This window comes from Mixophyes fleayi, chromosome 5, assembly GCF_038048845.1.
Source record: "Mixophyes fleayi isolate aMixFle1 chromosome 5, aMixFle1.hap1, whole genome shotgun sequence".
Lineage (NCBI taxonomy): Eukaryota > Metazoa > Chordata > Amphibia > Anura > Limnodynastidae > Mixophyes > Mixophyes fleayi.
The window spans coordinates 278,916,911-278,940,563 of record NC_134406.1 but is presented as its reverse complement, the minus strand read 5'-3'; the positions used below and the strand labels follow the sequence as shown (position 1 = coordinate 278,940,563).

General features: G+C 48.5%; 1 protein-coding gene across 3 annotated transcripts in view; it reads right to left on the bottom strand.

The window, feature by feature from the left end:
* Positions 1-4,564: 4,564 nt before the first annotated feature.
* The window catches only part of SLC4A2 (solute carrier family 4 member 2), a 96,036-nt gene continuing 76,947 nt past the window's right edge, over positions 4,565-23,653 (bottom strand). For all 3 annotated transcript variants that reach the window (XM_075214312.1, XM_075214311.1, XM_075214313.1), the window contains 14 exons: positions 22,526-22,706; positions 22,317-22,425; positions 21,081-21,265; positions 15,639-15,852; positions 13,600-13,815; positions 13,184-13,332; positions 12,670-12,864; positions 11,711-11,938; positions 10,639-10,728; positions 10,394-10,560; positions 10,047-10,300; positions 7,109-7,278; positions 6,067-6,240; positions 4,565-5,363 (listed from right to left, as the gene is read on the bottom strand). In XM_075214312.1, the coding sequence (XP_075070413.1) occupies positions 5,283-5,363; positions 6,067-6,240; positions 7,109-7,278; positions 10,047-10,300; positions 10,394-10,560; positions 10,639-10,728; positions 11,711-11,938; positions 12,670-12,864; positions 13,184-13,332; positions 13,600-13,815; positions 15,639-15,852; positions 21,081-21,265; positions 22,317-22,425; positions 22,526-22,706 (2,413 nt within the window). In that variant the 3' untranslated portion in view covers positions 4,565-5,282. The remainder of the gene's footprint in view (positions 5,364-6,066; positions 6,241-7,108; positions 7,279-10,046; positions 10,301-10,393; positions 10,561-10,638; positions 10,729-11,710; positions 11,939-12,669; positions 12,865-13,183; positions 13,333-13,599; positions 13,816-15,638; positions 15,853-21,080; positions 21,266-22,316; positions 22,426-22,525; positions 22,707-23,653) is intronic.

Below are 23,653 nucleotides of genomic sequence, written 5' to 3'. Positions count from 1 at the left end.
ATACCCAGTCTTAGACACACAGGAGGATTATGGAAAGTGTGAAGGGGTAAATATTTCTGGTATAATGAATGTAAAACCTGCAGGGAGTATGTGGGAGATATAAGAAATAGTATTTATGTTGGTATAATGACTGAGAAGGAAGCTTGTTGGAAATGTGAAGATATCAGCTTCTGCTTGTAAAATGACTAAATGCGATAAAGGACGTAAGATGAATGTGAGATATGAGGAGTTTGACCCTGCTGGTACTGTATGTAGGATCTACAGAAGGTTTGTGGAAGGTGTGAGGAGTCTGACCCTGCTGGTACTGTATGTAGGATGATCTACAGAAGGTTTAGTGGAAGGTGTGAGGAGTTTGACCCTGCTGGTACTGTGTGTAGGATCTACAGAAGGTTTGTGGAAGGTGTGAGGAGTCTGACCCTGCTGGTACTGTATGTAGGATCTACAGAAGGTTTGTGGAAGGTGTGAGGAGTCTGACCCTGCTGGTACTGTATGTAGGATCTACAGAAGGTTTGTGGAAGGTGTGAGGAGTCTGACCCTGCTGGTACTGTATGTAGGATGATCTACAGAAGGTTTAGTGGAAGGTGTGAGGAGTTTGACCCTGCTGGTACTGTGTGTAGGATCTACAGAAGGTTTGTGGAAGGTGTGAGGAGTCTGACCCTGCTGGTACTGTATGTAGGATCTACAGAAGGTTTGTGGAAGGTGTGAGGAGTCTGACCCTGCTGGTACTGTATGTAGGATCTACAGGTTTGTAGAAAGTGTGAGGAGTTTGACTCTACTGGTACTGTATGTAGGATCTACAGAAGGTTTGTGGAAGGTGTGAGGAGTCTGACCCTGCTGGTACTGTATGTAGGATCTACAGACGGTTTGTGGAAGGTGTGAGGAGTTTGACCCTGCTGGTACTGTATGTAGGATCTACAGAAGGTTTGTGGAAGGTGTGAGGAGTCTGACCCTGCTGGTACTGTATGTAGGATCTACAGGTTTGTGGAAGGTGTGAGGAGTCTGACCCTGCTGGTACTGTATGTAGGATGATCTACAGAAGGTTTGTGGAAGGTGTGAGGAGTTTGACCCTGCTGGTAATGTATGTAGGATCTACAGGTTTGTGGAAGGTGTGAGGAGTTTGACCCTGCTGGTACTGTGTGTAGGATCTACAGAAGGTTTGTGGAAGGTGTGAGGAGTCTGACCCTGCTGGTACTGTATGTAGGATCTACAGGTTTGTAGAAAGTGTGAGGAGTTTGACTCTACTGGTACTGTATGTAGGATCTACAGAAGGTTTGTGGAAGGTGTGAGGAGTCTGACCCTGCTGGTACTGTATGTAGGATCTACAGAAGGTTTGTGGAAGGTGTGAGGAGTTTGACCCTGCTAGTACTGTATGTAGGATCTACAGAAGGTTTGTGGAAGGTGTGAGGAGTTTGAACCTGCTGGTACTGTATGTAGGATCTACAGAAGGTTTGTGGAAGGTGTGAGGAGTTTGACCCTGCTGGTACTGTATGTAGGATCTACAGAAGGTTTGTGGAAGGTGTGAGGAGTTTGACCCTGCTGGTACTGTATGTAGGATCTACAGGTTTGTGGAAGGTGTGAGGAGTCTGACCCTGCTGGTACTTTATGTAGGATCTACAGGTTTGTGGAAGGTGTGAGGAGTCTGACCCTGCTGGTACTTTATGTAGGATCTACAGGTTTGTGGAAGGTGTGAGGAGTCTGACCCTGCTGGTACTGTATGTAGGATCTACAGAAGGTTTGTGGAAGGTGTGAGGAGTCTGACCCTGCTGGTACTGTATGTAGGATCTACAGACGGTTTGTGGAAGGTGTGAGGAGTTTGACCCTGCTGGTACTGTATGTAGGATCTACAGAAGGTTTGTGGAAGGTGTGAGGAGTCTGACCCTGCTGGTACTGTATGTAGGATCTACAGGTTTGTGGAAGGTGTGAGGAGTCTGACCCTGCTGGTACTGTATGTAGGATGATCTACAGAAGGTTTGTGGAAGGTGTGAGGAGTTTGACCCTCCTGGTACTGTATGTAGGATTTACAGGTTTGTGGAAGGTGTGAGGAGTTTGACCCTGCTTGTACTGTATGTAGGATCTACAGGTTTGTGGAAGGTGTGAGGACTTTGACCCTGCTGGTACTGTATGTAGGATCTACAGAAGGTTTGTGGAAGGTGTGAGGAGTTTGACCCTGCTGGTACTGTATGTAGGATCTACAGAAGGTTTGTGGAAGGTGTGAGGAGTCTGACCCTGCTGGTACTGTATGTAGGATCTACAGGTTTGTGGAAGGTGTGCGGAGTTTGACCCTGCTGGTACTGTATGTAGGATCTACAGACGGTTTGTGGAAGGTATGAGGAGTTTGACCCTGCTGGTACTGTATGTAGGATCTACAGAAGGTTTGTGGAAGGTGTGAGGAGTCTGACCCTGCTGGTACTGTGTGTAGGATCTACAGAAGGTTTGTGGAAGGTGTGAGGAGTTTGACCCTGCTGGTACTGTATGTAGGATGATCTACAGAAGGTTTGTGGAAGGTGTGAGGAGTCTGACCCTGCTGGTACTGTATGTAGGATGATCTACAGAAGGTTTGTGGAAGGTGTGAGGAGTTTGACCCTGCTGGTACTGTATGTAGGATCTACAGGTTTGTGGAAGGTGTGAGGAGTCTGACCCTGCTGGTACTGTGTGTAGGATCTACAGGTTTGTGGAAAGTGTGAGGAGTTTGACCCTGCTAGTACTGTATGTAGGATCTACAGAAGGTTTGTGGAAGGTGTGAGGAGTTTGAACCTGCTGGTACTGTATGTAGGATCTACAGAAGGTTTGTGGAAGGTGTGAGGAGTTTGACCCTGCTGGTACTGTATGTAGGATCTACAGAAGGTTTGTGGAAGGTGTGAGGACTTTGACCCTGCTGGTACTGTATGTAGGATGATCTACAGAAGGTTTGTGGAAGGTGTGAGGAGTCTGACCCTGCTGGTACTGTATGTAGGCTCTACAGACGGTTTGAGGAAGGTGTGAGGAGTCTGACCCTGCTGGTACTGTATGTAGGATCTACAGAAGGTTTGTGGAAGGTGTGAGGAGTTTGACCCTGCTTGTACTGTATGTAGGATCTACAGGTTTGTGGAAGGTGTGAGGAGTTTGACCCTGCTGGTACTGTATGTAGGATCTACAGAAGGTTTGTGGAAGGTGTGAGGAGTTTGACCCTGCTGGTACTGTATGTAGGATCTACAGAAGGTTTGTGGAAGGTGTGAGGAGTTTGACCCTGCTTGTACTGTATGTAGGATCTACAGGTTTGTGGAAGGTGTGAGGAGTTTGACCCTGCTGGTACTGTATGTAGGATCTACAGAAGGTTTGTGGAAGGTGTGAGGAGTTTGACCCTGCTGGTACTGTATGTAGGATCTACAGAAGGTTTGTGGAAGGTGTGAGGAGTCTGACCCTGCTGGTACTGTATGTAGGATTTACAGGTTTGTGGAAGGTGTGAGGAGTTTGACCCTGCTCGTACTGTATGTAGGATTTACAGAAGGTTTGTGGAAGGTGTGAGGAGTTTGACCCTGCTGGTACTGTATGTAGGATGATCTACAGAAGGTTTGTGGAAGGTGTGAGGAGTCTGACTCTGCTGGTACTGTATGTAGGATGATCTACAGACGGTTTGAGGAAGGTGTGAGGAGTCTGACCCTGCTGGTACTGTATGTAGGATCTACAGACGGTTTGAGGAAGGTGTGAGGAGTCTGACCCTGCTGGTACTGTATGTAGGATCTACAGACGGTTTGAGGAAGGTGTGAGGAGTCTGACCCTGCTGGTACTGTATGTAGGATCTACAGACGGTTTGAGGAAGGTGTGAGGAGTCTGACTCTGCTGGTACTGTATGTAGGATCTACAGAAGGTTTGTGGAAGGTGTGAGGAGTTTGACCCTGCTGGTACTGTATGTAGGATCTACAGACGGTTTGTGGAAGGTGTGAGGAGTTTGACCCTGCTCGTACTGTATGTAGGATCTACAGGTTTGTGGAAGGTGTGAGGAGTTTGACCCTGCTGGTACTGTATGTAGGATGATCTACAGAAGGTTTGTGGAAGGTGTGAGGAGTCTGACTCTGCTGGTACTGTATGTAGGATGATCTACAGACGGTTTGAGGAAGGTGTGAGGAGTCTGACCCTGCTGGTACTGTATGTAGGATGATCTACAGACGGTTTGAGGAAGGTGTGAGGAGTCTGACCCTGCTGGTACTGTATGTAGGATCTACAGAAGGTTTGAGGAAGGTGTGAGGAGTCTGACCCTGCTGGTACTGTGTGTAGGATCTACAGAAGGTTTGTGGAAGGTGTGAGGAGTTTGACCCTGCTGGTACTGTATGTAGGATCTACAGAAGGTTTGTGGAAGGTGTGAGGAGTTTGACCCTGCTGGTACTGTATGTAGGATCTACAGACGGTTTGAGGAAGGTGTGAGGAGTCTGACCCTGCTGGTACTGTATGTAGGATCTACAGGTTTTGGAAAATGAGGAAACTGACCCTCCTAACACTGCAGATAGGACCTACAGAGGGCAGCTATTGTGCTGTAAAGTTTTCCCAGTGTTTTCCAGCAAATCTATCTATGCACATTTTTACGGAATACGATCTATTGTTTTATTGCATGATGTCATAATATTGTATCTGACTCATACCTCAACCTTTTTGTGTCACCACCATGCTGCACTGTATAATCATAACGAGTTTATATTAATACTATTACAAATAATTTGGACATGTACATCTTTAAGACAAAAATAACTTTAAATATCACCTGTAAATATAATCTGCACGTGGTGATACACTTCATTATTACACCCAGAAGAGCACTGTGCTCTTATTATGGAGGCTGTTAGCACACCTGAAGTAACCAACAGAGGTAAAATCGCCTCCTCCAATAAATGTAATTATGGTTCCCTGACTTCATCTCCATAAGAAGCCAGAGGCCCAACCTTTTATTCTGAGGAATTGGCACAATTCGTTCTCCCATAAATTCTGTCCATTTTCCTCCCAGGTCACAGTATCACCTCGGAGGGACGTCTCTGGGAGGTGTCGCTTGCTCAATGTTTGTTTTCAGCTGCAAACACCGTAAGTTCTTCATACCTACAAGTTGCTTGTACATCCTAGTGAGCTCCACCCCCAAAGAACTATATTCTCCCGTATCAAACTACACCCCCGAGGAGCACACACATGTACAGCTGCTTCTACACATGATTGCTTGCAGGTGAAACTTCTGGTTCCAGTTTTTATATGTTGTAATGAGGATTCGCAGCAGGAATGTCACAGTTATCCATAGTCCAAGGCACAGGGAAAACGTGGAATTATACTGGCATGGGCATTTCATTATACTCGTCTACACCCTCCTGCTCATTAAATATCGGCTGCACATCATCAGCATCCAACTGTGGAGAGAGGAACATTAGTTGAAGAGATACCACATCTTCAGTACGGTGGTTTCCCGTAGAGGTGATTGCAGCACTGAGGACTCTGGGTGGACAATAATCTATACATTCCCCATGGTAGAATTAATTTGTTTATTAATATATGAACTTGCTACAATTAGAGTAAGAATGTACAAGGAAGTTCATATATTGATAAACAGATGAATTCTACCATAGAAAGCTTATGTTACTTTGCTGTTTTCAGAAAAGGAAATTATTAAAGAACTGTTCTGTATATAGTTATATAGTGACATATTGTATGGGAGTGATATCCTATCTTACCTGTTACCTGTGATCCTGTATTGTTCTGTATATAATTATATAGTGACATATTGTATGGGAGTGATATCCTATCTTACCTGTTACCTGTGATCCTGTATTGTTCTGTATATAGTTACATAGTGACATATTGTATGGGAGTGATATCCTATCTCACCTGTTACCTGTGACCCAGTATTGTATATATCGAGTAGGCAGAATTCTGTGTAAATATAAACATATCATATATAATCTGTTCTCACTATCAGAATAGTATGAAAAAGAACATTGGAGGTGTCTGCTGATTGGAGGCATTTCCAGGGGTGGAGCTAAATAAAAGGGTGTGGCTGCTGATAGGAATGACAGTGGGAAGGACGGAGATCATGAATAAGGAGGCGGGACTCACGCATTTCAGCTCGCGCTCAGTGAAGATCCTCTGCAGTAGGAAGAGCCGCAGTGGAACGGTCAGAATGAGGATGAAGGGGAAAGCCAGTGACGCAGTCGTGGACATGACGACCCAGAGAACCGCCAGACACACCAGCTGGAACGCTGTGAATAGATGCATCCGGAGCGTGCGGACCTGATGGGAGGAACCTCATATATATTATCACTTATAATCTACAGTCACTGTCAGCGTATAATTCCCAGGACACATACTGGGTAATATCACTAAACATGTTCAGTGTTCTCCCAGCAACTGTTTCCTCAGTGCTCCACCCGGCTCTTGGAGCCCAGCAGAGCCCTATTATAGTAGAATAAACCATTGTTTCTCCTATTATAACAGACACTATGTGAGCACTACAGCCAGCAGTGTTCACTGACCACCCGTCTGACCAGTCCTGGCAGGTGTGAGCAATAACCTACAACATTTTTCATTATCATTGCAAAATGTTACAACTGCCTCCATCCGGCTGCTTATTAATGCCACCCGGCTGGCAAACTTTCCTGGGGAGAGCACTGATGTTCCCCGATGCTCTGACCTGTTATAGGGCTGGGACTGTCCTTCATCTGATACTTCCACCTCCACATGTGAGAATACGGAGAGAGGAGACAAGTCTGTAAGATCCTTCGCCCATGTGACAGAAGTGGCTGAATCTTATTGGACAACAGTCCAGTGTGTTCATCTGACTACTAGGTTTCTATTGGATCATGCCAGTCACATACATGCGGCTGTATTGCGCTTATTTGCCAGAAATGACATGGACGCTGCCGTGTGTAATTACTGTAGCTGCTGCTCTGGGTACATTACAGTTAATCACAGGCACAAAAGGCAGTATTTTGGGGTGCCTGTGTAAGGACCGACCCCCCAAGTTACCAGCCTGATAAAACACTATAATTATGTTCTTATTGAGTGCTGTACCACACAGCTTACACAGGGTTAACACAGTACGGATCTCCTGCTCCCACTTATAATGTACAAGTGTCCCGCCCACCACGACACAACGAACCTTCTTCGCATAGATGACATCCGGGTGATGTTTCGGGGGCTTTAGTAAGAGTTTAACTCGCTCATAGAACTGGATGCCATTGAGTGAGGTAATCCCCATGTACAGGAATATCCCAAACAGCACGGCCAGTGGGATCTTACGAAGGACGTCCCCAATCACAATAGAGAGACCTGTGGAGGGAGAAATGGTTGAAAGAGAGAAACCAAACCTCCAAACTTATTCCAAAGGAACAGTCCCTACACCCTACACCCTGGGTGGTGACCGTCAGGCAGAGTCCCTACACCCTGGGTGGTGACCGTCAGGCAGAGTCCCTACACCCTGGGTGGTGACAGTCAAACAGAGTCCCTACACCCTGGGTGGTGACAGTCAGGCAGAGTCCCTACACCCTGGGTGGTGACAGTCAAACAGAGTCCCTACACCCTGGGTGGTGACAGTCAGGCAGAGTCCCGACACCCTGGGTGGTGACAGTCGAACAGAGTCCCTACACCCTGGGTGGTGACAGTCGGGCAGAGTCCCGACACCCTGGGTGGTGACCGTCAGGCAGAGTCCCGACACCCTGGGTGGTGACGGTCAGGCAGAGTCCCTACACCCTGGGTGGTGACGGTCAAACAGAGTCCCTACACCCTGGGTGGTGACCGTCAGGCAGAGTCCCTACACCCTGGGTGGTGACAGTCAGGCAGAGTCCCGACACCCTGGGTGGTGACAGTCAGGCAGAGTCCCTACACCCTGGGTGGTGACCGTCAGGCAGAGTCCCTACACCCTGGGTGGTGACCGTCAGGCAGAGTCCCTACACCCTGGGTGGTGACCGTCAGGCAGAGTCCCTACACCCTGGGTGGTGACCGTCAGGCAGAGTCCCTACACCCTGGGTGGTGACCGTCAGGCAGAGTCCCTACACCCTGGGTGGTGACCGTCAGGCAGAGTCCCTACACCCTGGGTGGTGACCGTCAGGCAGAGTCCCTACACCCTGGGTGGTGACGGTCAGGCAGAGTCCCTACACCCTGGGTGGTGACAGTCAAACAGAGTCCCTACACCCTGGGTGGTGACCGTCAGGCAGAGTCCCTACACCCTGGGTGGTGACCGTCAGGCAGAGTCCCTACACCCTGGGTGGTGACAGTCAAACAGAGTCCCTACACCCTGGGTGGTGACAGTCAGGCAGAGTCCCTACACCCTGGGTGGTGACCGTCAGGCAGAGTCCCTACACCCTGGGTGGTGACAGTCAGGCAGAGTCCCTACACCCTGGGTGGTGACAGTCAGGCAGAGTCCCTACACCCTGGGTGGTGACCGTCAGGCAGAGTCCCTACACCCTGGGTGGTGACCGTCAGGCAGAGTCCCTACACCCTGGGTGGTGACAGTCAGGCAGAGTCCCTACACCCTGGGTGGTGACCGTCAGGCAGAGTCCCTACACCCTGGGTGGTGACAGTCAGGCAGAGTCCCTACACCCTGGGTGGTGACAGTCAGGCAGAGTCCCTACACCCTGGGTGGTGACAGTCAGGCAGAGTCCCTACACCCTGGGTGGTGACAGTCAGGCAGAGTCCCTACACCCTGGGTGGTGACAGTCAGGCAGAGTCCCTACACCCTGGGTGGTGACCGTCAGGCAGAGTCCCGACACCCTGGGTGGTGACAGTCAGGCAGAGTCCCGACACCCTGGGTGGTGACAGTCAGGCAGAGTCCCGACACCCTGGGTGGTGACAGTCAGGCAGAGTCCCGACACCCTGGGTGGTGACAGTCAGGCAGAGTCCCGACACCCTGGGTGGTGACAGTCAGGCAGAGTCCCGACACCCTGGGTGGTGACAGTCAGGCAGAGTCCCGACACCCTGGGTGGTGACAGTCAGGCAGAGTCCCTACACCCTGGGTGGTGACCGTCAGGCAGAGTCCCTACACCCTGGGTGGTGACCGTCAGGCAGAGTCCCTACACCCTGGGTGGTGACCGTCAGGCAGAGTCCCTACACCCTGGGTGGTGACCGTCAGGCAGAGTCCCTACACCCTGGGTGGTGACAGTCAGGCAGAGTCCCTACACCCTGGGTGGTGACAGTCAGGCAGAGTCCCTACACCCTGGGTGGTGACCGTCAGGCAGAGTCCCTACACCCTGGGTGGTGACAGTCAGGCAGAGTCCCTACACCCTGGGTGGTGACAGTCGAACAGAGTCCCTACACTGTGCAGTGGGTGGGCAGTGCTGGAAATAATACATCCAATGTAAGTGGTGTATAACGGGTATATCAGCGTATTACAGATCTATAATGTAGAGGAAACTGGATTTAGACTGTCCCCTGTAATATATGGAATGGGATATAGGGGAAGAATTAGTAGTAATATTATTTGGATAATTCTCCTCTTGCAGGTGGACAGGTAGAGTTCATGGTGCTACAGGTAATGGGCTGGTCCTTGTTACTCTGCAGACAGCCGTCATCAAACTCCTCTCTAGATTACACTTAAATGTCAGTGAATTGGTCGCTACCGAGATCGAAGATGCAATATGCATTTCCTAGCAGTGTGATACTAAATCTCTGTATGTTAGCAAATCACGTCACTTACACCCTGACTAACACCCTGCAGCTTATATATCTTACCACCATTCAACATCCCCCCAAGGGAATACATCACATTACCGACCAGTAGTTACACTTGTATCCCTGATCATTATATACAGAACAGCAGATACTGGCAATATGCCCAGGATATGGACAAGAGAAGTGGTACTGTGCATTTGTCTATATATACAGAGTAAACACCAATACTGAGAAGTTTATGTAGCATATAAGGATAGAGTTGTACTGTGTACTACAGGCCTGGACAGTGCTTTGGCGTGTTCTATGCCACAGTTGTCCACACATAAGAACAGATATTGAGAATTCCATCCAACATAAAGAACCAGAGCAGTGGTACTGTGCAGCTGTCTATACAGGATAAAAGTAGATAATGAAGATAGGCAGTTACTTACCTACTAGAAGGGCCACCAGCAGCCCAGTGACTCTCTGCTCTTTTACCTCCTGGATTTTCGGTTTATCACCAGGAGCCACCGCCTTACTCATAACGGTCAGAGCGTTGGCGTGAGTGACAGAGCGTACCGTGGTAGCGGCCATCCATGGTAACCCAAAGAGGGCACATATTCCACCCATTGCCACAATCAGCAGTAAGTCCAGGTGGAATCCTGACCCTTTCACCAACATCCGCTCCTTCTTACTAATAATTAACCTGTCGGGAAATAGCACTGGTTATCACAAATATGGAGTATCGCTAGGAGATTATCTGAAGACCAGGATATTGAGGACAACTAGTTTTACTCACGTGGTAATCTGGGTCTCCATAAAGATCAGGATATAGACCAGTATAGCTGGAAGAACACTTGCAAACATCATCCAGATGGGGAACGGCTGGACATTTCCCAGGGGGTTCATCACCCAGCCCCGCTTATCTGGTGAGGTCACTTTGAACCCGCTCGGGACACTCAGTTTCTGCAGACACAAGAAGAGGGGGTCACCAGCGGCTGTCTATGGGTTTAATGATTATGTTTTCTGGATGGTGACACTCACCTGAGTGTAAGTGTCGGTAATACTGAAGTCCATAAGCACCATGATAAGTATAGCAATAGGAACTCCAAAATCTCCTATGACGCGTCGTACCTGAAACACCCAATTAAATCAATAAAGAAAAGTGAGAGATGGAGAGCAAGAGTCGTAGTTACAGAAGAAGACCCTGAACAGGACAACAATAAAAGAGCAGTAAGAGACAGGGTGATATAGAGAAGAACCTGAGCAGGACGGAGGCGGAAGGACCTGGAGAGGATACAGATTTGGAAGGAGGAAGGACCTGGAGAGGATAAAGATATGGAAGGACCTGGAGAGGATACAGATGTGGAAGGACCTGGAGAGGATACAGATGTGGAAGGAGGAAGGACGTGGAGAGGATACAGATGTGGAAGGAGGAAGGACCTGGAGAGGATACAGATGTGGAAGGACCTGGAGAGGATACAGATGTGGAAGGACCTGGAGAGGATACAGATGTGGAAGGAGGAAGGACCTGGAGAGGATAAAGATATGGAAGGACCTGGAGAGGATACAGATGTGGAAGGACCTGGAGAGGATAAAGATGTGGAAGGACCTGGAGAGGATACAGATGTGGAAGGACCTGGAAAGGATACAGATGTGAAAGGAGGAAGGACCTGGAGAGGATACAGATGTGAAAGGAGGAAGGACCTGGAGAGGATACAGATGTGGAAGGAGGAAGGACCTGGAGAGGATACAGATGTGGAAGGACCTGGGGAGGATACAGATGTGGAAGGACCTGGAGAGGATACAGATGTGGAAGGAGGAAGGACGTGGAGAGGATACAGATTTGGAAGGAGGAAGAACCTGGAGAAGATACAGATGTGGAAGGAGAAAGGCTCTGTAGACAAGGACATCACAGCTTGCATACAATTTTTCAGGAACATTTTTAATAAACACATAAATGTACTCTCTGCATATGAGTCACTGTATTTGGGCAAGTTCATAATATTATCAGGAATTAATAGTAACATATTGCTTAGTATATACTATCTAGCACAGACACTGTATAGTTTATGAGTGTGATAAGTACAGTTCATTGTAGTGAGCGCTCACTCACCCTTCCAGGAAAGAAGCTGCTGTTCTTCAGCTTGCGCAGGAAGAAAGCTATGAAGAAAGTTCCAGCCATCAGTACTAGTGACAGGAGAGCAGTGTTTGGTTGCCCTGTGATTTTTGTAGACACCGTTGACTCTGAACTATTTTGTTGTGGACCAAGAGTCTCATTCATGGGCTCAAAGTCTGTCAGGTTCTTGGAGCTGCAATTAGTGAGAGGGTGCTCCTGAAAGACCTGGAAATAAGGGAAAGTAATAAAGACATAACACATACAGAAGAGAGATTAATGAGGGGCTCTCACAAGAAGTGAGATGTGGAGGACTGGGCTCACAGAGAGGTGAACACAGCTAAAACACCACCTGAGAGATGAAGTATAGGATTTCACAGGTAAGGTTAGCGGTGGAGGAGAGGACTCATGGATCACTTGAGTGATGAAAAAGAAAGCTCAGGTCAGGTGAGAGGTGAAGGGCAGGGCTCACAGGTCGGGTGAGAGGTGAAGGGCAAGGTTCACAGGTCGGATGAGAGGAGAAGGGCAGGGCTCACAGGTCAGGTAAGAGGTGAAGGGCAGGGCTCATAGGTCAGGTGGGAGGTGAAGGGCAAGGCTCACAGGTCGGGTAAGAGGTGAAGGGCAGGGCCCACAGGTCGGGTGTTGGGAGAAGGGCAGGGCTCACAAGTCGGGTGAAAGGTGAAGGGCAGAGCTCACAGGTTGGGTGTTGGGAGAAGGGCCGAGCTCACAGGTTGGGTGAGAGGTGAAGGGCAGAGCTCACAGGTTGGATGAGAGGTGAAGGGCAGAGCTCACAGGTTGGGTGAGAGGTGAAGGGCAGGGCTCACAGAGGGGATGACAGGTGGAGGACATGGCTCACAGCTCAGCTATGAGGTGAGACAAAATGAACATGTGGGTACTGGGCTGGCACAGAGCATTTAAAGGAGAGCCAAAAAACCTCAGAGAGACACACAAGATCTTACCTTAAAGAGCTTGAAAAACGTCTCGTAGATAAAGATGAGGGAAATGAGGATTGAGAAGATTTCCTGTGTGAAGCGTGAGACAAACCGAACCAGGAAACTGCCCTCACAGGCAACTGTGGCCACAACAATCACAATGAGCCATACACCGATCCACACACGCCCAACCAAGTACTCTAGACCATTATGTGAGCAAAACTGAAGAAGAAAAGTGAATTGTGAGATTTCTTATGATGCAAGTTCATCTTCAGATACAGTAAAAAGTCTCCCAGTGTACTTCTAGTTTTCTTCTCCTATCCCTAATTAATTTATATATTTATCACCCCCAGCCATCCCATAATATATTCCTTGTTTCCACCAAATCTCATATTCCCAGGCTCCATCACACCTCTCAAGAGGTTTGTATTCTGTGTATAAATTGGTCTCACCTTTGTACATCTCCATTACTCCATCAAAGGTCTCTAGACCCTCATTATATATTCATACCTTCCCATCAAACCTTTTATACAAACCTTACCGAATAAAATGCTTCTTCAAACACCAGTAATGGTCCTGAAAATCCAACAATTAGTAGTGGCTGTGCCCCCAAGAGGCAAAATATTATCCCTTGTAAACAGGTTCCAATGATAAGTTCTGACACGCCAATCAGACCACCTGTCTTCTCACCTAAGGAGGGATGGAGAGATGTACCAGGAGGAGGTTTAGAAACCATTGGAGAGAAATGTGAGGACATAGATGACTGACATGGACTATTACAGACTAAGGACTGAGAAATGTCTGAGACTGAGAGACAGGAATGTGAATTTGAAGTTAAGAACAGGAGTGATACGTTTCTGATGAAACCAACTAACATACCACTGTTATCATCCCACACGCAAACCAATATAAACATGTGTATTAGTGCGAGGTACACAATGATGAACGGTTACTCACCCAGCAGGCCCCCAAAAGTAATCGCCGGTGATAGTGCTGCAAAATAGATGAAAATGACAGCAGCCATGCACTGCGCATCCAGAGCGTCGCGGAAATCACTGACGTATTTTGGATAACGTCTCTGGATATCTCGCACAAGACCCCCAAATGGTTTGCCAGTCCTCCGCAGGGGATCGTCTCCACCATCTCCCGACACGGCTATCTTTGTAAGAAGAGCTACAGGTGGAAAAAGGGAGACGACAGAGACAAGGGAGAGTCAAAACATATAAGAGGAGACAGAAGATGAGGAGTGATCAGAGATTGAAGAGATAATAGAAGGGAATGAGGTGATGATAAGTCAGAGAGAGAAGAGAGATTAGAGAGTAATGGGAGTCAAATGTAGGATTATAGAATTGGGGGAGGGGGGGATGAGTTCAACTTGTTTAAAATGTACTTCTGATTTCTACTACTGCCAGGTTCACATGTTGGTGGAAAACCATTTATCTCAGCACTGAGCACAGACCCTGGCATATGAGGCCCTGATTTACTAACAAGCCCAGTTACCATACAGTGAGTTGTAAGTTAAGTAAGGAAATCATGTGGGAGAACACTCTGCGGGTTCCCCACGATCCACCCCCCTCCCCCCAGCCTAGACGGGCAGCACTAGGGTTAATCTGTTTGGGAGCGAGGGAGGCGGGCCATGCTGTTTTTAAATTTATTTTAACACTGTCTAGTGCTGGCGGGACCCTCAGATGTAATGCCGCCAGAACTGGCGCAAGCACTTAGACTAGACCACTAGCTGGAGCAGGAGAAGCGGCAGAAATCCAGCGCTGAAGCTGACGTGAACATGCCTGAACAGGAACTATCTAACTGTACATTGTCTACGTGAATCCACCCATTCCCCACCCTGTTCCATCCCCTTAATTCTAGGCTGTAATAAGTGATTTTGTACTCCTAAACCAGCCAGCTCTGCACAGGCGCAGACTGATTTTGCAGAGGATACACTCAAAAAAAACACAGATACATTCCTTAATGACTCAGGCCCAGAAGGAGCATTTGACAATGGGTTTAATAATTGATGAGAGTGATGTGTTAGTGTAGAACCACCTCTAACTCACAGGCTTCAATGTATCAAGCTGTCATTTGCCTTTTTCAATGATTTTCTTGGACGACTTTGAACCCCCCGATGTAGGAAAGTGCAAGTTGATAGTAAAATCACCAGTAAAGTGATGTAACCAAAATGGACACGTTACATATCGACCTCCCTACTTTTGCCCATTGTAAGAATACAAGTCCCCATATGTATGAAGCTGCAATTTTGCAAACTCACCCGAGATCACTGTAAAAATCGAAATAATTAACAAGCTGCTTTGGATAGGTGAGATTAGCAAACACATCATGGGAGTGCATGCTGACACTTGTAGTACCACAAGTATGTACTTTAAATGGTGTCCACATCTGGAAAGATTAAGTGTTGCCATATCAGAAAAAAATTATATTGCCCCACTGGTAATGAAATAGCTATAATAATATAATAAACTAAAACATGTTTCCCTTACATTTAATCATTAATGAAATTTGGCCCACTAATTTTTTCATAAAATAATTTGGTCCCAGCAAAGAAGTTAATAATACTTTTTGCTCCTCTAAACAAGAAATCACGATTACCCTCATAATTATTGTGCCTCCTGTTATGTTAACATTGGGCAGCAGTAATCTCGTCTAAGCAGCGTGTTTATTCTGGCAAATTTCACAGTGAACTCGGTTTGACTAAGCCCCCGGTGGAATAGGTGTTTTAAAATCGATACAAATCGCCGGAGATTGGAATTTAGAAATCTCAAAATCGCAGGTTAATATATAAAGCGACTTTGAAGATAAAATCGCCTTCAATCTCGAGCGATTTGCAACAATTTGAAAACGATGAGAAAAAAATCGCACATTGATACATTTGCCCCCTGAGCTCTAATTCTCCACTTTCACGTTTCTTTATTTTCTATAGAAGGTATATGAACAATAAGGTGAAATACGGTAAGAGGAGAACAGGGATTGTGACATATCACCTTTATCTTGTGGAATGCTGGTTTCCTCTTGGACCTTCTTCTCCTGGCCATGGCGTCTTCTGAGCATTTCTTGCTGGAACAGCGCCACAGAGCGCAGAAGCTCCTCTCCCATCACCTCGGAGGGAGGTAGGACCACACTGCAGTCCAGGAACTCATTAATGGCATAGAGGAGATCCTGGCGATCATCAGCAAGATAGGCAGCCTCGTGGAATGACTGAGGAGGAGACACAGGGAGGATCACATAGGTACTAAAGGAGAAGGGTCACTAAAGGGAAGACAAGTAGTTATAGCTATAGAGTCAAACACACCGGAAGGAATAGAAAGGTGAGACTGGGGTCTGAGTGGAAAACACAGAGAGAATAGGAAAAGAGAAGAGAACAAGATATTCAGCTTAAGGTTATTACATGGAAACCAATACGAGAGAAACATAACAGAAAGTAAAAATGAGTAATTTGTTTTTCATTATTCTGTCCCTCACAGCTCCAGTCCCCTTCACTGTCCCTCACAGCTCCAGTCCTCTACACCGTCCCTCACAGCTCCAGTCCTCTTCAATGTCCCTCACAGCTCCAGTCCCCTTCAATGTCCCTCACAGCTCCAGTCCCCTTCAATGTCCCTCACAGCTCCAGTCCCCTTCAATGTCCCTCACAGCTCCAGTCCTCTACACCGTCCCTCACTGCTCCAGTCCTCTACACCGTCCCTCACAGCTCCAGTCCCCTTTCCTGTCCCTCACAGCTCCAGTCCTCTTCACTGTCCCTCACAGCTCCAGTCCTCTACACCGTCCCTCGCAGCTCCAGTCCCCTTCAATGTCCCTCACAGCTCCAGCCCCCTTCACTGTCCCTCAAAGCTCCAGTCCTCTACACCGTCCCTCGAAGCTCCAGTCCCCTTCACTGTCCCTCACAGCTCCAGTCCCCTTCAATGTCCCTCACAGCTCCAGTCCCCTTCAATGTCCCTCACAGCTCGAGTCCCCTTCAATGTCCCTCACAGCTCCAGTCCCCTTCAATGTCCCTCACAGCTCCAGTCCTCTTCACAATCCCTCACAGCTCCAGTCCTCTACACCGTCCCTCACAGCTCCTGTCCCCTTCACTGTCCCTCACAGCTCCAGTCCTCTACACCGTCCCTCACTGCTCCAGTCCTCTACACCGTCCCTCATTGCTCCAGTCCTCTACACCGTCCCTCACTGCTCCAGTCCCCTTCAATGTCCCTCACAGCTCCAGTCCCCTTCACTGTCCCTCACAGCTCCAGTCCCCTTTCCTGTCCCTCACAGCTCCAGTCCTCTTCACTGTCCCTCACAGCTCCAGTCCTCTACACCGTCCCTCGCAGCTCCAGTCCCCTTCAATGTCCCTCACAGCTCCAGTCCCCTTCAATGTCCCTCACAGCTCCAGTCCCCTTCAATGTCCCTCACAGCTCCAGTCCCCTTCAATGTCCCTCCCAGCTCCAGTCCCCTTCAATGTCCCTCACAGCTCCAGTCCCCTTCAATGTCCCTCACAGCTCCAGTCCCCTTCAATGTCCCTCACAGCTCCAGTCCCCTTCAATGTCCCTCACAGCTCCAGTCCCCTTTCCTGTCCCTCACAGCTCCAGTCCTCTTCACTGTCCCTCACAGCTCCAGTCCTCTACACCGTCCCTCGCAGCTCCAGTCCCCTTCAATGTCCCTCACAGCTCCAGCCCCCTTCACTGTCCCTCAAAGCTCCAGTCCTCTACACCGTCCCTCGAAGCTCCAGTCCCCTTCACTGTCCCTCACAGCTCCAGTCCCCTTCAATGTCCCTCACAGCTCCAGTCCCCTTCAATGTCCCTCACAGCTCCAGTCCCCTTCAATGTCCCTCACAGCTCCAGTCCCCTTCAATGTCCCTCACAGCTCCAGTCCCCTTCAATGTCCCTCACAGCTCCAGTCCTCTACACCGTCCCTCACAGCTCCAGTCCTCTACACCGTCCCTCGCAGCTCCAGTCCCCTTCAATGTCCCTCACAGCTCCAGTCCCCTTCAATGTCCCTCACAGCTCCAGTCCTCTACACCGTCCCTCACTGCTCCAGTCCTCTACACCGTCCCTCGCAGCTCCAGTCCCCTTCAATGTCCCTCACAGCTCCAGTCCCCTTTACTGGCCCCTAACAGCTCCAGTCCTCTTTACTGTCCCTCACATATAAGTACAGAGGACACAGACAATTGTAGGAGACAAAGGAGAGAATCCAATGTACACTTAGACAGACAAAGGGCAGAGACAGGACAGTAAGGAGCATTGTCATGCAGACAAAGGGTAGACATATAGGGGACATACAGGACACTAATAATGGCAATAATGTGGTATGGGACAGAGGAAAGGACAGGGCAGATAGTGGGGTAACAATTACTTGTTGGACAGGATACATTTATGGAGGGTTTTGCGATGATACATAAAAACATGGAGTAACTGATACATGGACAATGAAAGCAAACAGGTTTCCAAAGTGATGACTGAAGTGTTCTTCTCTTGGCTCTGTAGTATTAGTGTATGTTCTATGTGATTGTATTTGTAAGCTCAGCTCACTGGCAATTTCGGAGAAACTGCTTTAGCCTGGAAAGATATCAGAACCATTTACAAACATGGAAGGGAAGGTTTCAGTGACAAAAAAGGTTCACACTCATCACTGCCAGACATCTTTAGTGTTGACAAACTGGCAAGAGATGGAGCTGAGCAGCTATCTTTGGGGAGATGCTGATTTGGGCCTGGTTTGTGGTGGTGCATTGACACCTGGATGTTGTTGGAGCCACGGTAGCGCCAGACCAGCCAGATTACTCTCCAGTGATTACTGATCCCGCACCTCAAGGTCACAATGCCGGAGACGTTTACTCACATTATATTGCCCAATGCCACCTAATCTTTCATTAGAAGCCAGATAATTATTACATGAATCCTTTGGAGGTCAGAATGCTATTAGCTCTCCTTAAGGGAGAAGCTTTGCCCTGGGCTACCACATACTTGGAATGAGGCAATCCAAATCTATCTCGGTTCTTACAGACCTTTGCAGCTGCTTTTGATAACACCCACAGCCGGGTAGAGCTGCTTAATTTGTGTCACGGGCAACGGTCAGTAATGGATTACAACGAATGGGATAATAATATAAAATGTTTTACCACCGCTTAAAGTCATCAGTGCCAGAAGGGGTCAAATGATGACATTAATGATAAGCTGACCCCAATAGACTCCCCCACCAAGTTGCAGGAATGAATTGCACAATGCATTGTAATCAACTATAATATAACTACAGTAGAAGGCAATGGGAGAATAATAATATTACCAATGTCCGATCTTGCATCAAAATTATGGAAATCAATATATGTGTAGCAATCCAATGAATCCGATTACAGCAGTGATGGCAACAGTATCACTGAACATATATTCTCCAGCGCAGTAAAGTGCTGAAGTCTTTGCAGTATACACTGATTACTGCTAGCAGAGTTCTGCCAGAAACTTAATGCAATATGGACACAGTCCAAAGTAATATATGTATCATCAGTTTCACAAACCCCTGGAGCAGCAACGTCATTCGGAGCCATAAGGCTGAAGCTGATCCACCACTAGAATGCAGTGCCCGGAACACATTCTTGGAGACCTCATGACTGAGGTACCATTGAGGCAGGCTTAAATGTTTTGGTCAAAATATGAACCAATATCTCATGTTTCCATTATGCTACATACACACAGATATGCAGTGGTGATAGAATTAAAGCTTTGAATGTGGAAGGTCAGATATTTATGAATGTGTACGATAGACAAGATCAGCTTTATTCTGCCCATGAGAACTGAATGACTCAAATCTCCAGCAAGAGTAAGAAAAGAGTGGGGTCAGGAAGGAGTAGGGGGCAGAAGGTGGAGTCAGGAAGGAGTAGGGGCTGGTCAGGGAGTCAGGAAGGAGTGGGGGGCTGGTCAGGGAGTCAGGATGGAATGGGGGGTATGAAGGGGGAGTCATGAAGGAGTGGGGATGGGAGAGGGAGACTGGAAGGAGCGAAGCGTGGGAAAAGATGTTAGGAAGGTGTGGGGGGCTGGAGGGCGAGTCAGAAAAGAGTGGGGGGAAGGAGGAGTCAGGAAGGAGTGAGGGACTGGAGAGGGAGTCAGGGAAGAGTGTGGGCCTGGAAGGGCAGTCATGAAGGAGTGGGGGCTGGAGGGAGAGTCAGGAAGGAGTGGGGGCCTGGAAGGGCAGTCAGGAAGGAGTGGGGGCTGGACGGGGAGTCAGGAAGGAGTGAGGGACTGGAGAGGGAGTCAGGGAAGAGTGTGGGCCTGGAGGGGGAGTCAGGAAGGAGTGGGGGCTGGAGGGGGAGTCATGAAGGAGTAGGGCCTGGAGGGGGAGTCAGGAAGGAGTGGGGGCTGGAGGGGGAGTCATGAAGGAGTGGGGGCTGGAGGGGGAGTCATGAAGGAGTGGGGGCTGGATGGGGAGTCAGGAAGGAGTGAGGGACTGGAGAGGGAGTCAGGGAAGAGTGTGGGCCTGGAGGGGGAGTCAGGAAGGAGTGTGGGCTGGAGGGGGAGTCATGAAGGAGTGGGGGCTGGAGGGGGAGTCATGAAGGAGTGGGGGCTGGAGGGGGAGTCAGGAAGGAGTGGGGGCTGGAGGGGGAGTCATGAAGGAGTGGGGGCTGGAGGGGGAGTCATGAAGGAGTGGGGGCTGGAGGGGGAGTCATGAAGGAGTGGGGGCTGGAGGGGGAGTCATGAAGGAGTGGGGGCTGGATGGGGAGTCAGGAAGGAGTGAGGGACTGGAGAGGGAGTCAGGGAAGAGTGTGGGCCTGGAGGGGGAGTCAGGAAGGAGTGGGGGCTGGAGGGGGAGTCATGAAGGAGTGGGGGCTGGAGGGGGAGTCATGAAGGAGTGGGGGCTGGAGGGGGAGTCATGAAGGAGTGGGGGCTGGAGGGGGAGTCATGAAGGAGTGGGGGCTGGAGGGGGAGTCATGAAGGAGTGGGGGCTGGAGGGGGAGTCATGAAGGAGTGGGGGCTGGAGGGGGAGTCAGGAAGGAGTGGGGGCTGGAGGGGGAGTCATGAAGGAGTGGGGGCTGGAGTGGGAGTCATGAAGGAGTGGGGGCTGGAGGGGGAGTCATGAAGGAGTGGGGGCTGGAGGGGGAGTCATGAAGGAGTGGGGGCTGGATGGGGAGTCAGGAAGGAGTGAGGGACTGGAGAGGGAGTCAGGGAAGAGTGTGGGCCTGGAGGGGGAGTCAGGAAGGAGTGGGGGCTGGAGGGGGAGTCATGAAGGAGTGGGGGCTGGAGGGGGAGTCATGAAGGAGTGGGGGCTGGAGGGGGAGTCATGAAGGAGTGGGGGCTGGAGGGGGAGTCATGAAGGAGTGGGGGCTGGACGGGGAGTCAGGAAGGAGTGAGGAGCTTAGGACAGGATGTAACAGAAGACGGAACTAAACTATTTACAGACATTACAAATTAAAGTTGCGTAAAACTCATTGCATTACAGACAAACAATAATTGGAAAGGAAGTCCCACCTTGTCCGACATGAGGGTGGAGATGGACCTCCCAATTTCATGATAGTCCATGTTGGATGTGCTGGGACCCAGGAGGATGAACAGGAAACGCACGGGTATGGGAACTTCCAGCACAGAGTCCAGCTCCACCGCCTCCTGCAATCGCACAAACGCCATGGTAGGCTGGCTGAGGAACTCCACGCAACCTGAGTAGCAAACCAGATGGTAGCCGTCATCCACGCACAATAACACAGCTTCTACTACTCACTGGCTAATACTGAACATAAGATATTTCCAGCACCGAGCAATATTATATTAAACTGTGGATCCACATTGGATAGCTCTTAACGATCAGGAGCGAGGGATCTGCAGATCCCACTTCTGTTTTTATCATTTAATCAGCCTATTACCTCACATACTCATTTATTTTTTTCACCTGTCATTTTTTTTCTTAAAAGGGATTGTCCACTTTTGAACAACCTCCTTTTATTGTAAAATGTGGAAAATAGGGAGTATGCACCCTGCAGAGACCCCTGTCACCCGCAGCTCACAGCCTGTTATTAGAAACCATACTCTTCAATAGAACTCTTTGGATGGAGCTCTGTTGAAGATGACCAAGTCCAGCATTGATGTGAGCTGTAACGCTGCCTTGGCTTCCGGTGCAGTAGGAATAGAGTGTTTCCTATAAGGTATGGGAGGAACCAGGTTACAAGGGGGGGGGTCCTAAAAGTGGAATCTCCTTAAGACATTTTACTACACAGTGGGAGCGATGACCTTCGATCTACCATACATATAAGAAAGGAATCATGACAGCCCAGGCTGTAACGCTGCCTTGGCTTCCGGTGCAGTAGGAATAGAGTGTTTCCTATAAGGTATGGGAGGAACCAGGTTACAAGGGGGGGGTCCTAAAAGTGGAATCTCCTTAAGACATTTTACTACACAGTGGGAGCGATGACCTTCGATCTACCATACATATAAGAAAGGAATCATGACAGCCCAGGCTTGGTACAACCACGATCAGCCTGCTCAGTCCTTGATCTCAGTTTATGTGACCTATTATCACTTGTCAATCATCTGTCTTATAGTTGTCTGCTCCAATATTATTGGACAAACCGTTATGAAACTGTATGACTTTTCTACATACAAAGTCTCCTATGGCTTCGAATGTTGCGTCTGAAGATCACCTTATGGTTCCATACCACCAGCTCATATCGACAGGTCCCAGGCAAATGCCTACAGACAAACTCGCGCACTCACCAACCAGCACCACACTAGCCTCGGCATTTTCAGGGATTTTTTCAAGAAGCTTCAGTTCATGTTTCGACTTTGAGCGTTGGATTGTGGGTAGAGAAGGAAGAGATTCTCGCTGTATAACACACAGAGAACATAGAGTATCATTTTACCATACTCAGATTATAATGGTTCTTCACACCCTCATCTCTCCCATTTCATGGTATAAATCTCACCTCTCGTTCTATGTCAACTTTAGTCTCGTGTTCCGAATTATCTCCGCTCATCAGGGGGTCGGTTAAGTTGGGTTCACTGTTCTGAGAAATATGATTAGTGCTGTGATGTCCCAGCAGAGACCCCAGACTGGCGGCTGAAATGTTCCGTGAGAAGGAGGAATCTTTCTCATCACTTGGGTGACTGAATAATAAATAAACATTCATCGTATTATTAACCACTGAGTGCAGCTATCTGCATGTACAGTCATGGCCACAAGTTCTGAGAATGACACAAGTATTGGTTTTCACAAAGTTCGCTGCGTCAGTGTTTTTAGAACTTTTTGTCAGATGCTGCTATGTTATACTGAAGTAACATTACAAGCACTTCATAAATGTCAAAGGCTTTTATTGACAATGGGGCAGCACGGTGGCTTAGTGGTTAGCACTTCTGCCTCACAGCACTGGGGTCATGAGTTCAATTCCCGACCATGGCCATATCTGTGTGGAGTTTGTATATTCTCCCCGTGTTTACGTGGGTTTCCTCCGGGTGCTCTGGTTTCCTCCCACACTCCAAAGACATATTAATAGGTTAATTGGCTGCTATAAAATTGACCCTAGTCTCTCTCTCTGTCTGTCTGTGTATGTTAGGAAAATTAGACTGTAAGCTTCAATGGGGCAGGGACTGATGTGAATGAGTTCTCTGTACTGTGCTGTCGAATTAGTTGCGCTATATAAATAAATGATGTTGATGAATTACATTAAGTTTATGCAAAGAGTCAATATTTGAAGACCTCTGGAATTCGCCCTGGCAGCTGTCAATCACCTTCTGGGCCAAATACTGACTGATTGCCGCCCATTCTTGCCTAAACAATGCTTGGAGTTTGTCAGAATTTGTGGGTTTTTGTTTGTCCACCCGCTTCTTGAGGATTGACCACAAGCTCTCAATGGGATTGAGGTGTGGGGGGTTTCCTGGCCATGGACCCAAAATTTCTATGTTTTGATTCCCGACCCTTTAGTTATTACTTTTCCCTTATGGCAAGGTGCTCCATCATGCTGGAAAAGACATTGTTCATCACCAAACTGTTCTTGGATGGTTGGGAGACGTTGCTCTTGGAGGATGTATTGGTACCATTCTTTATTCATGGCTGT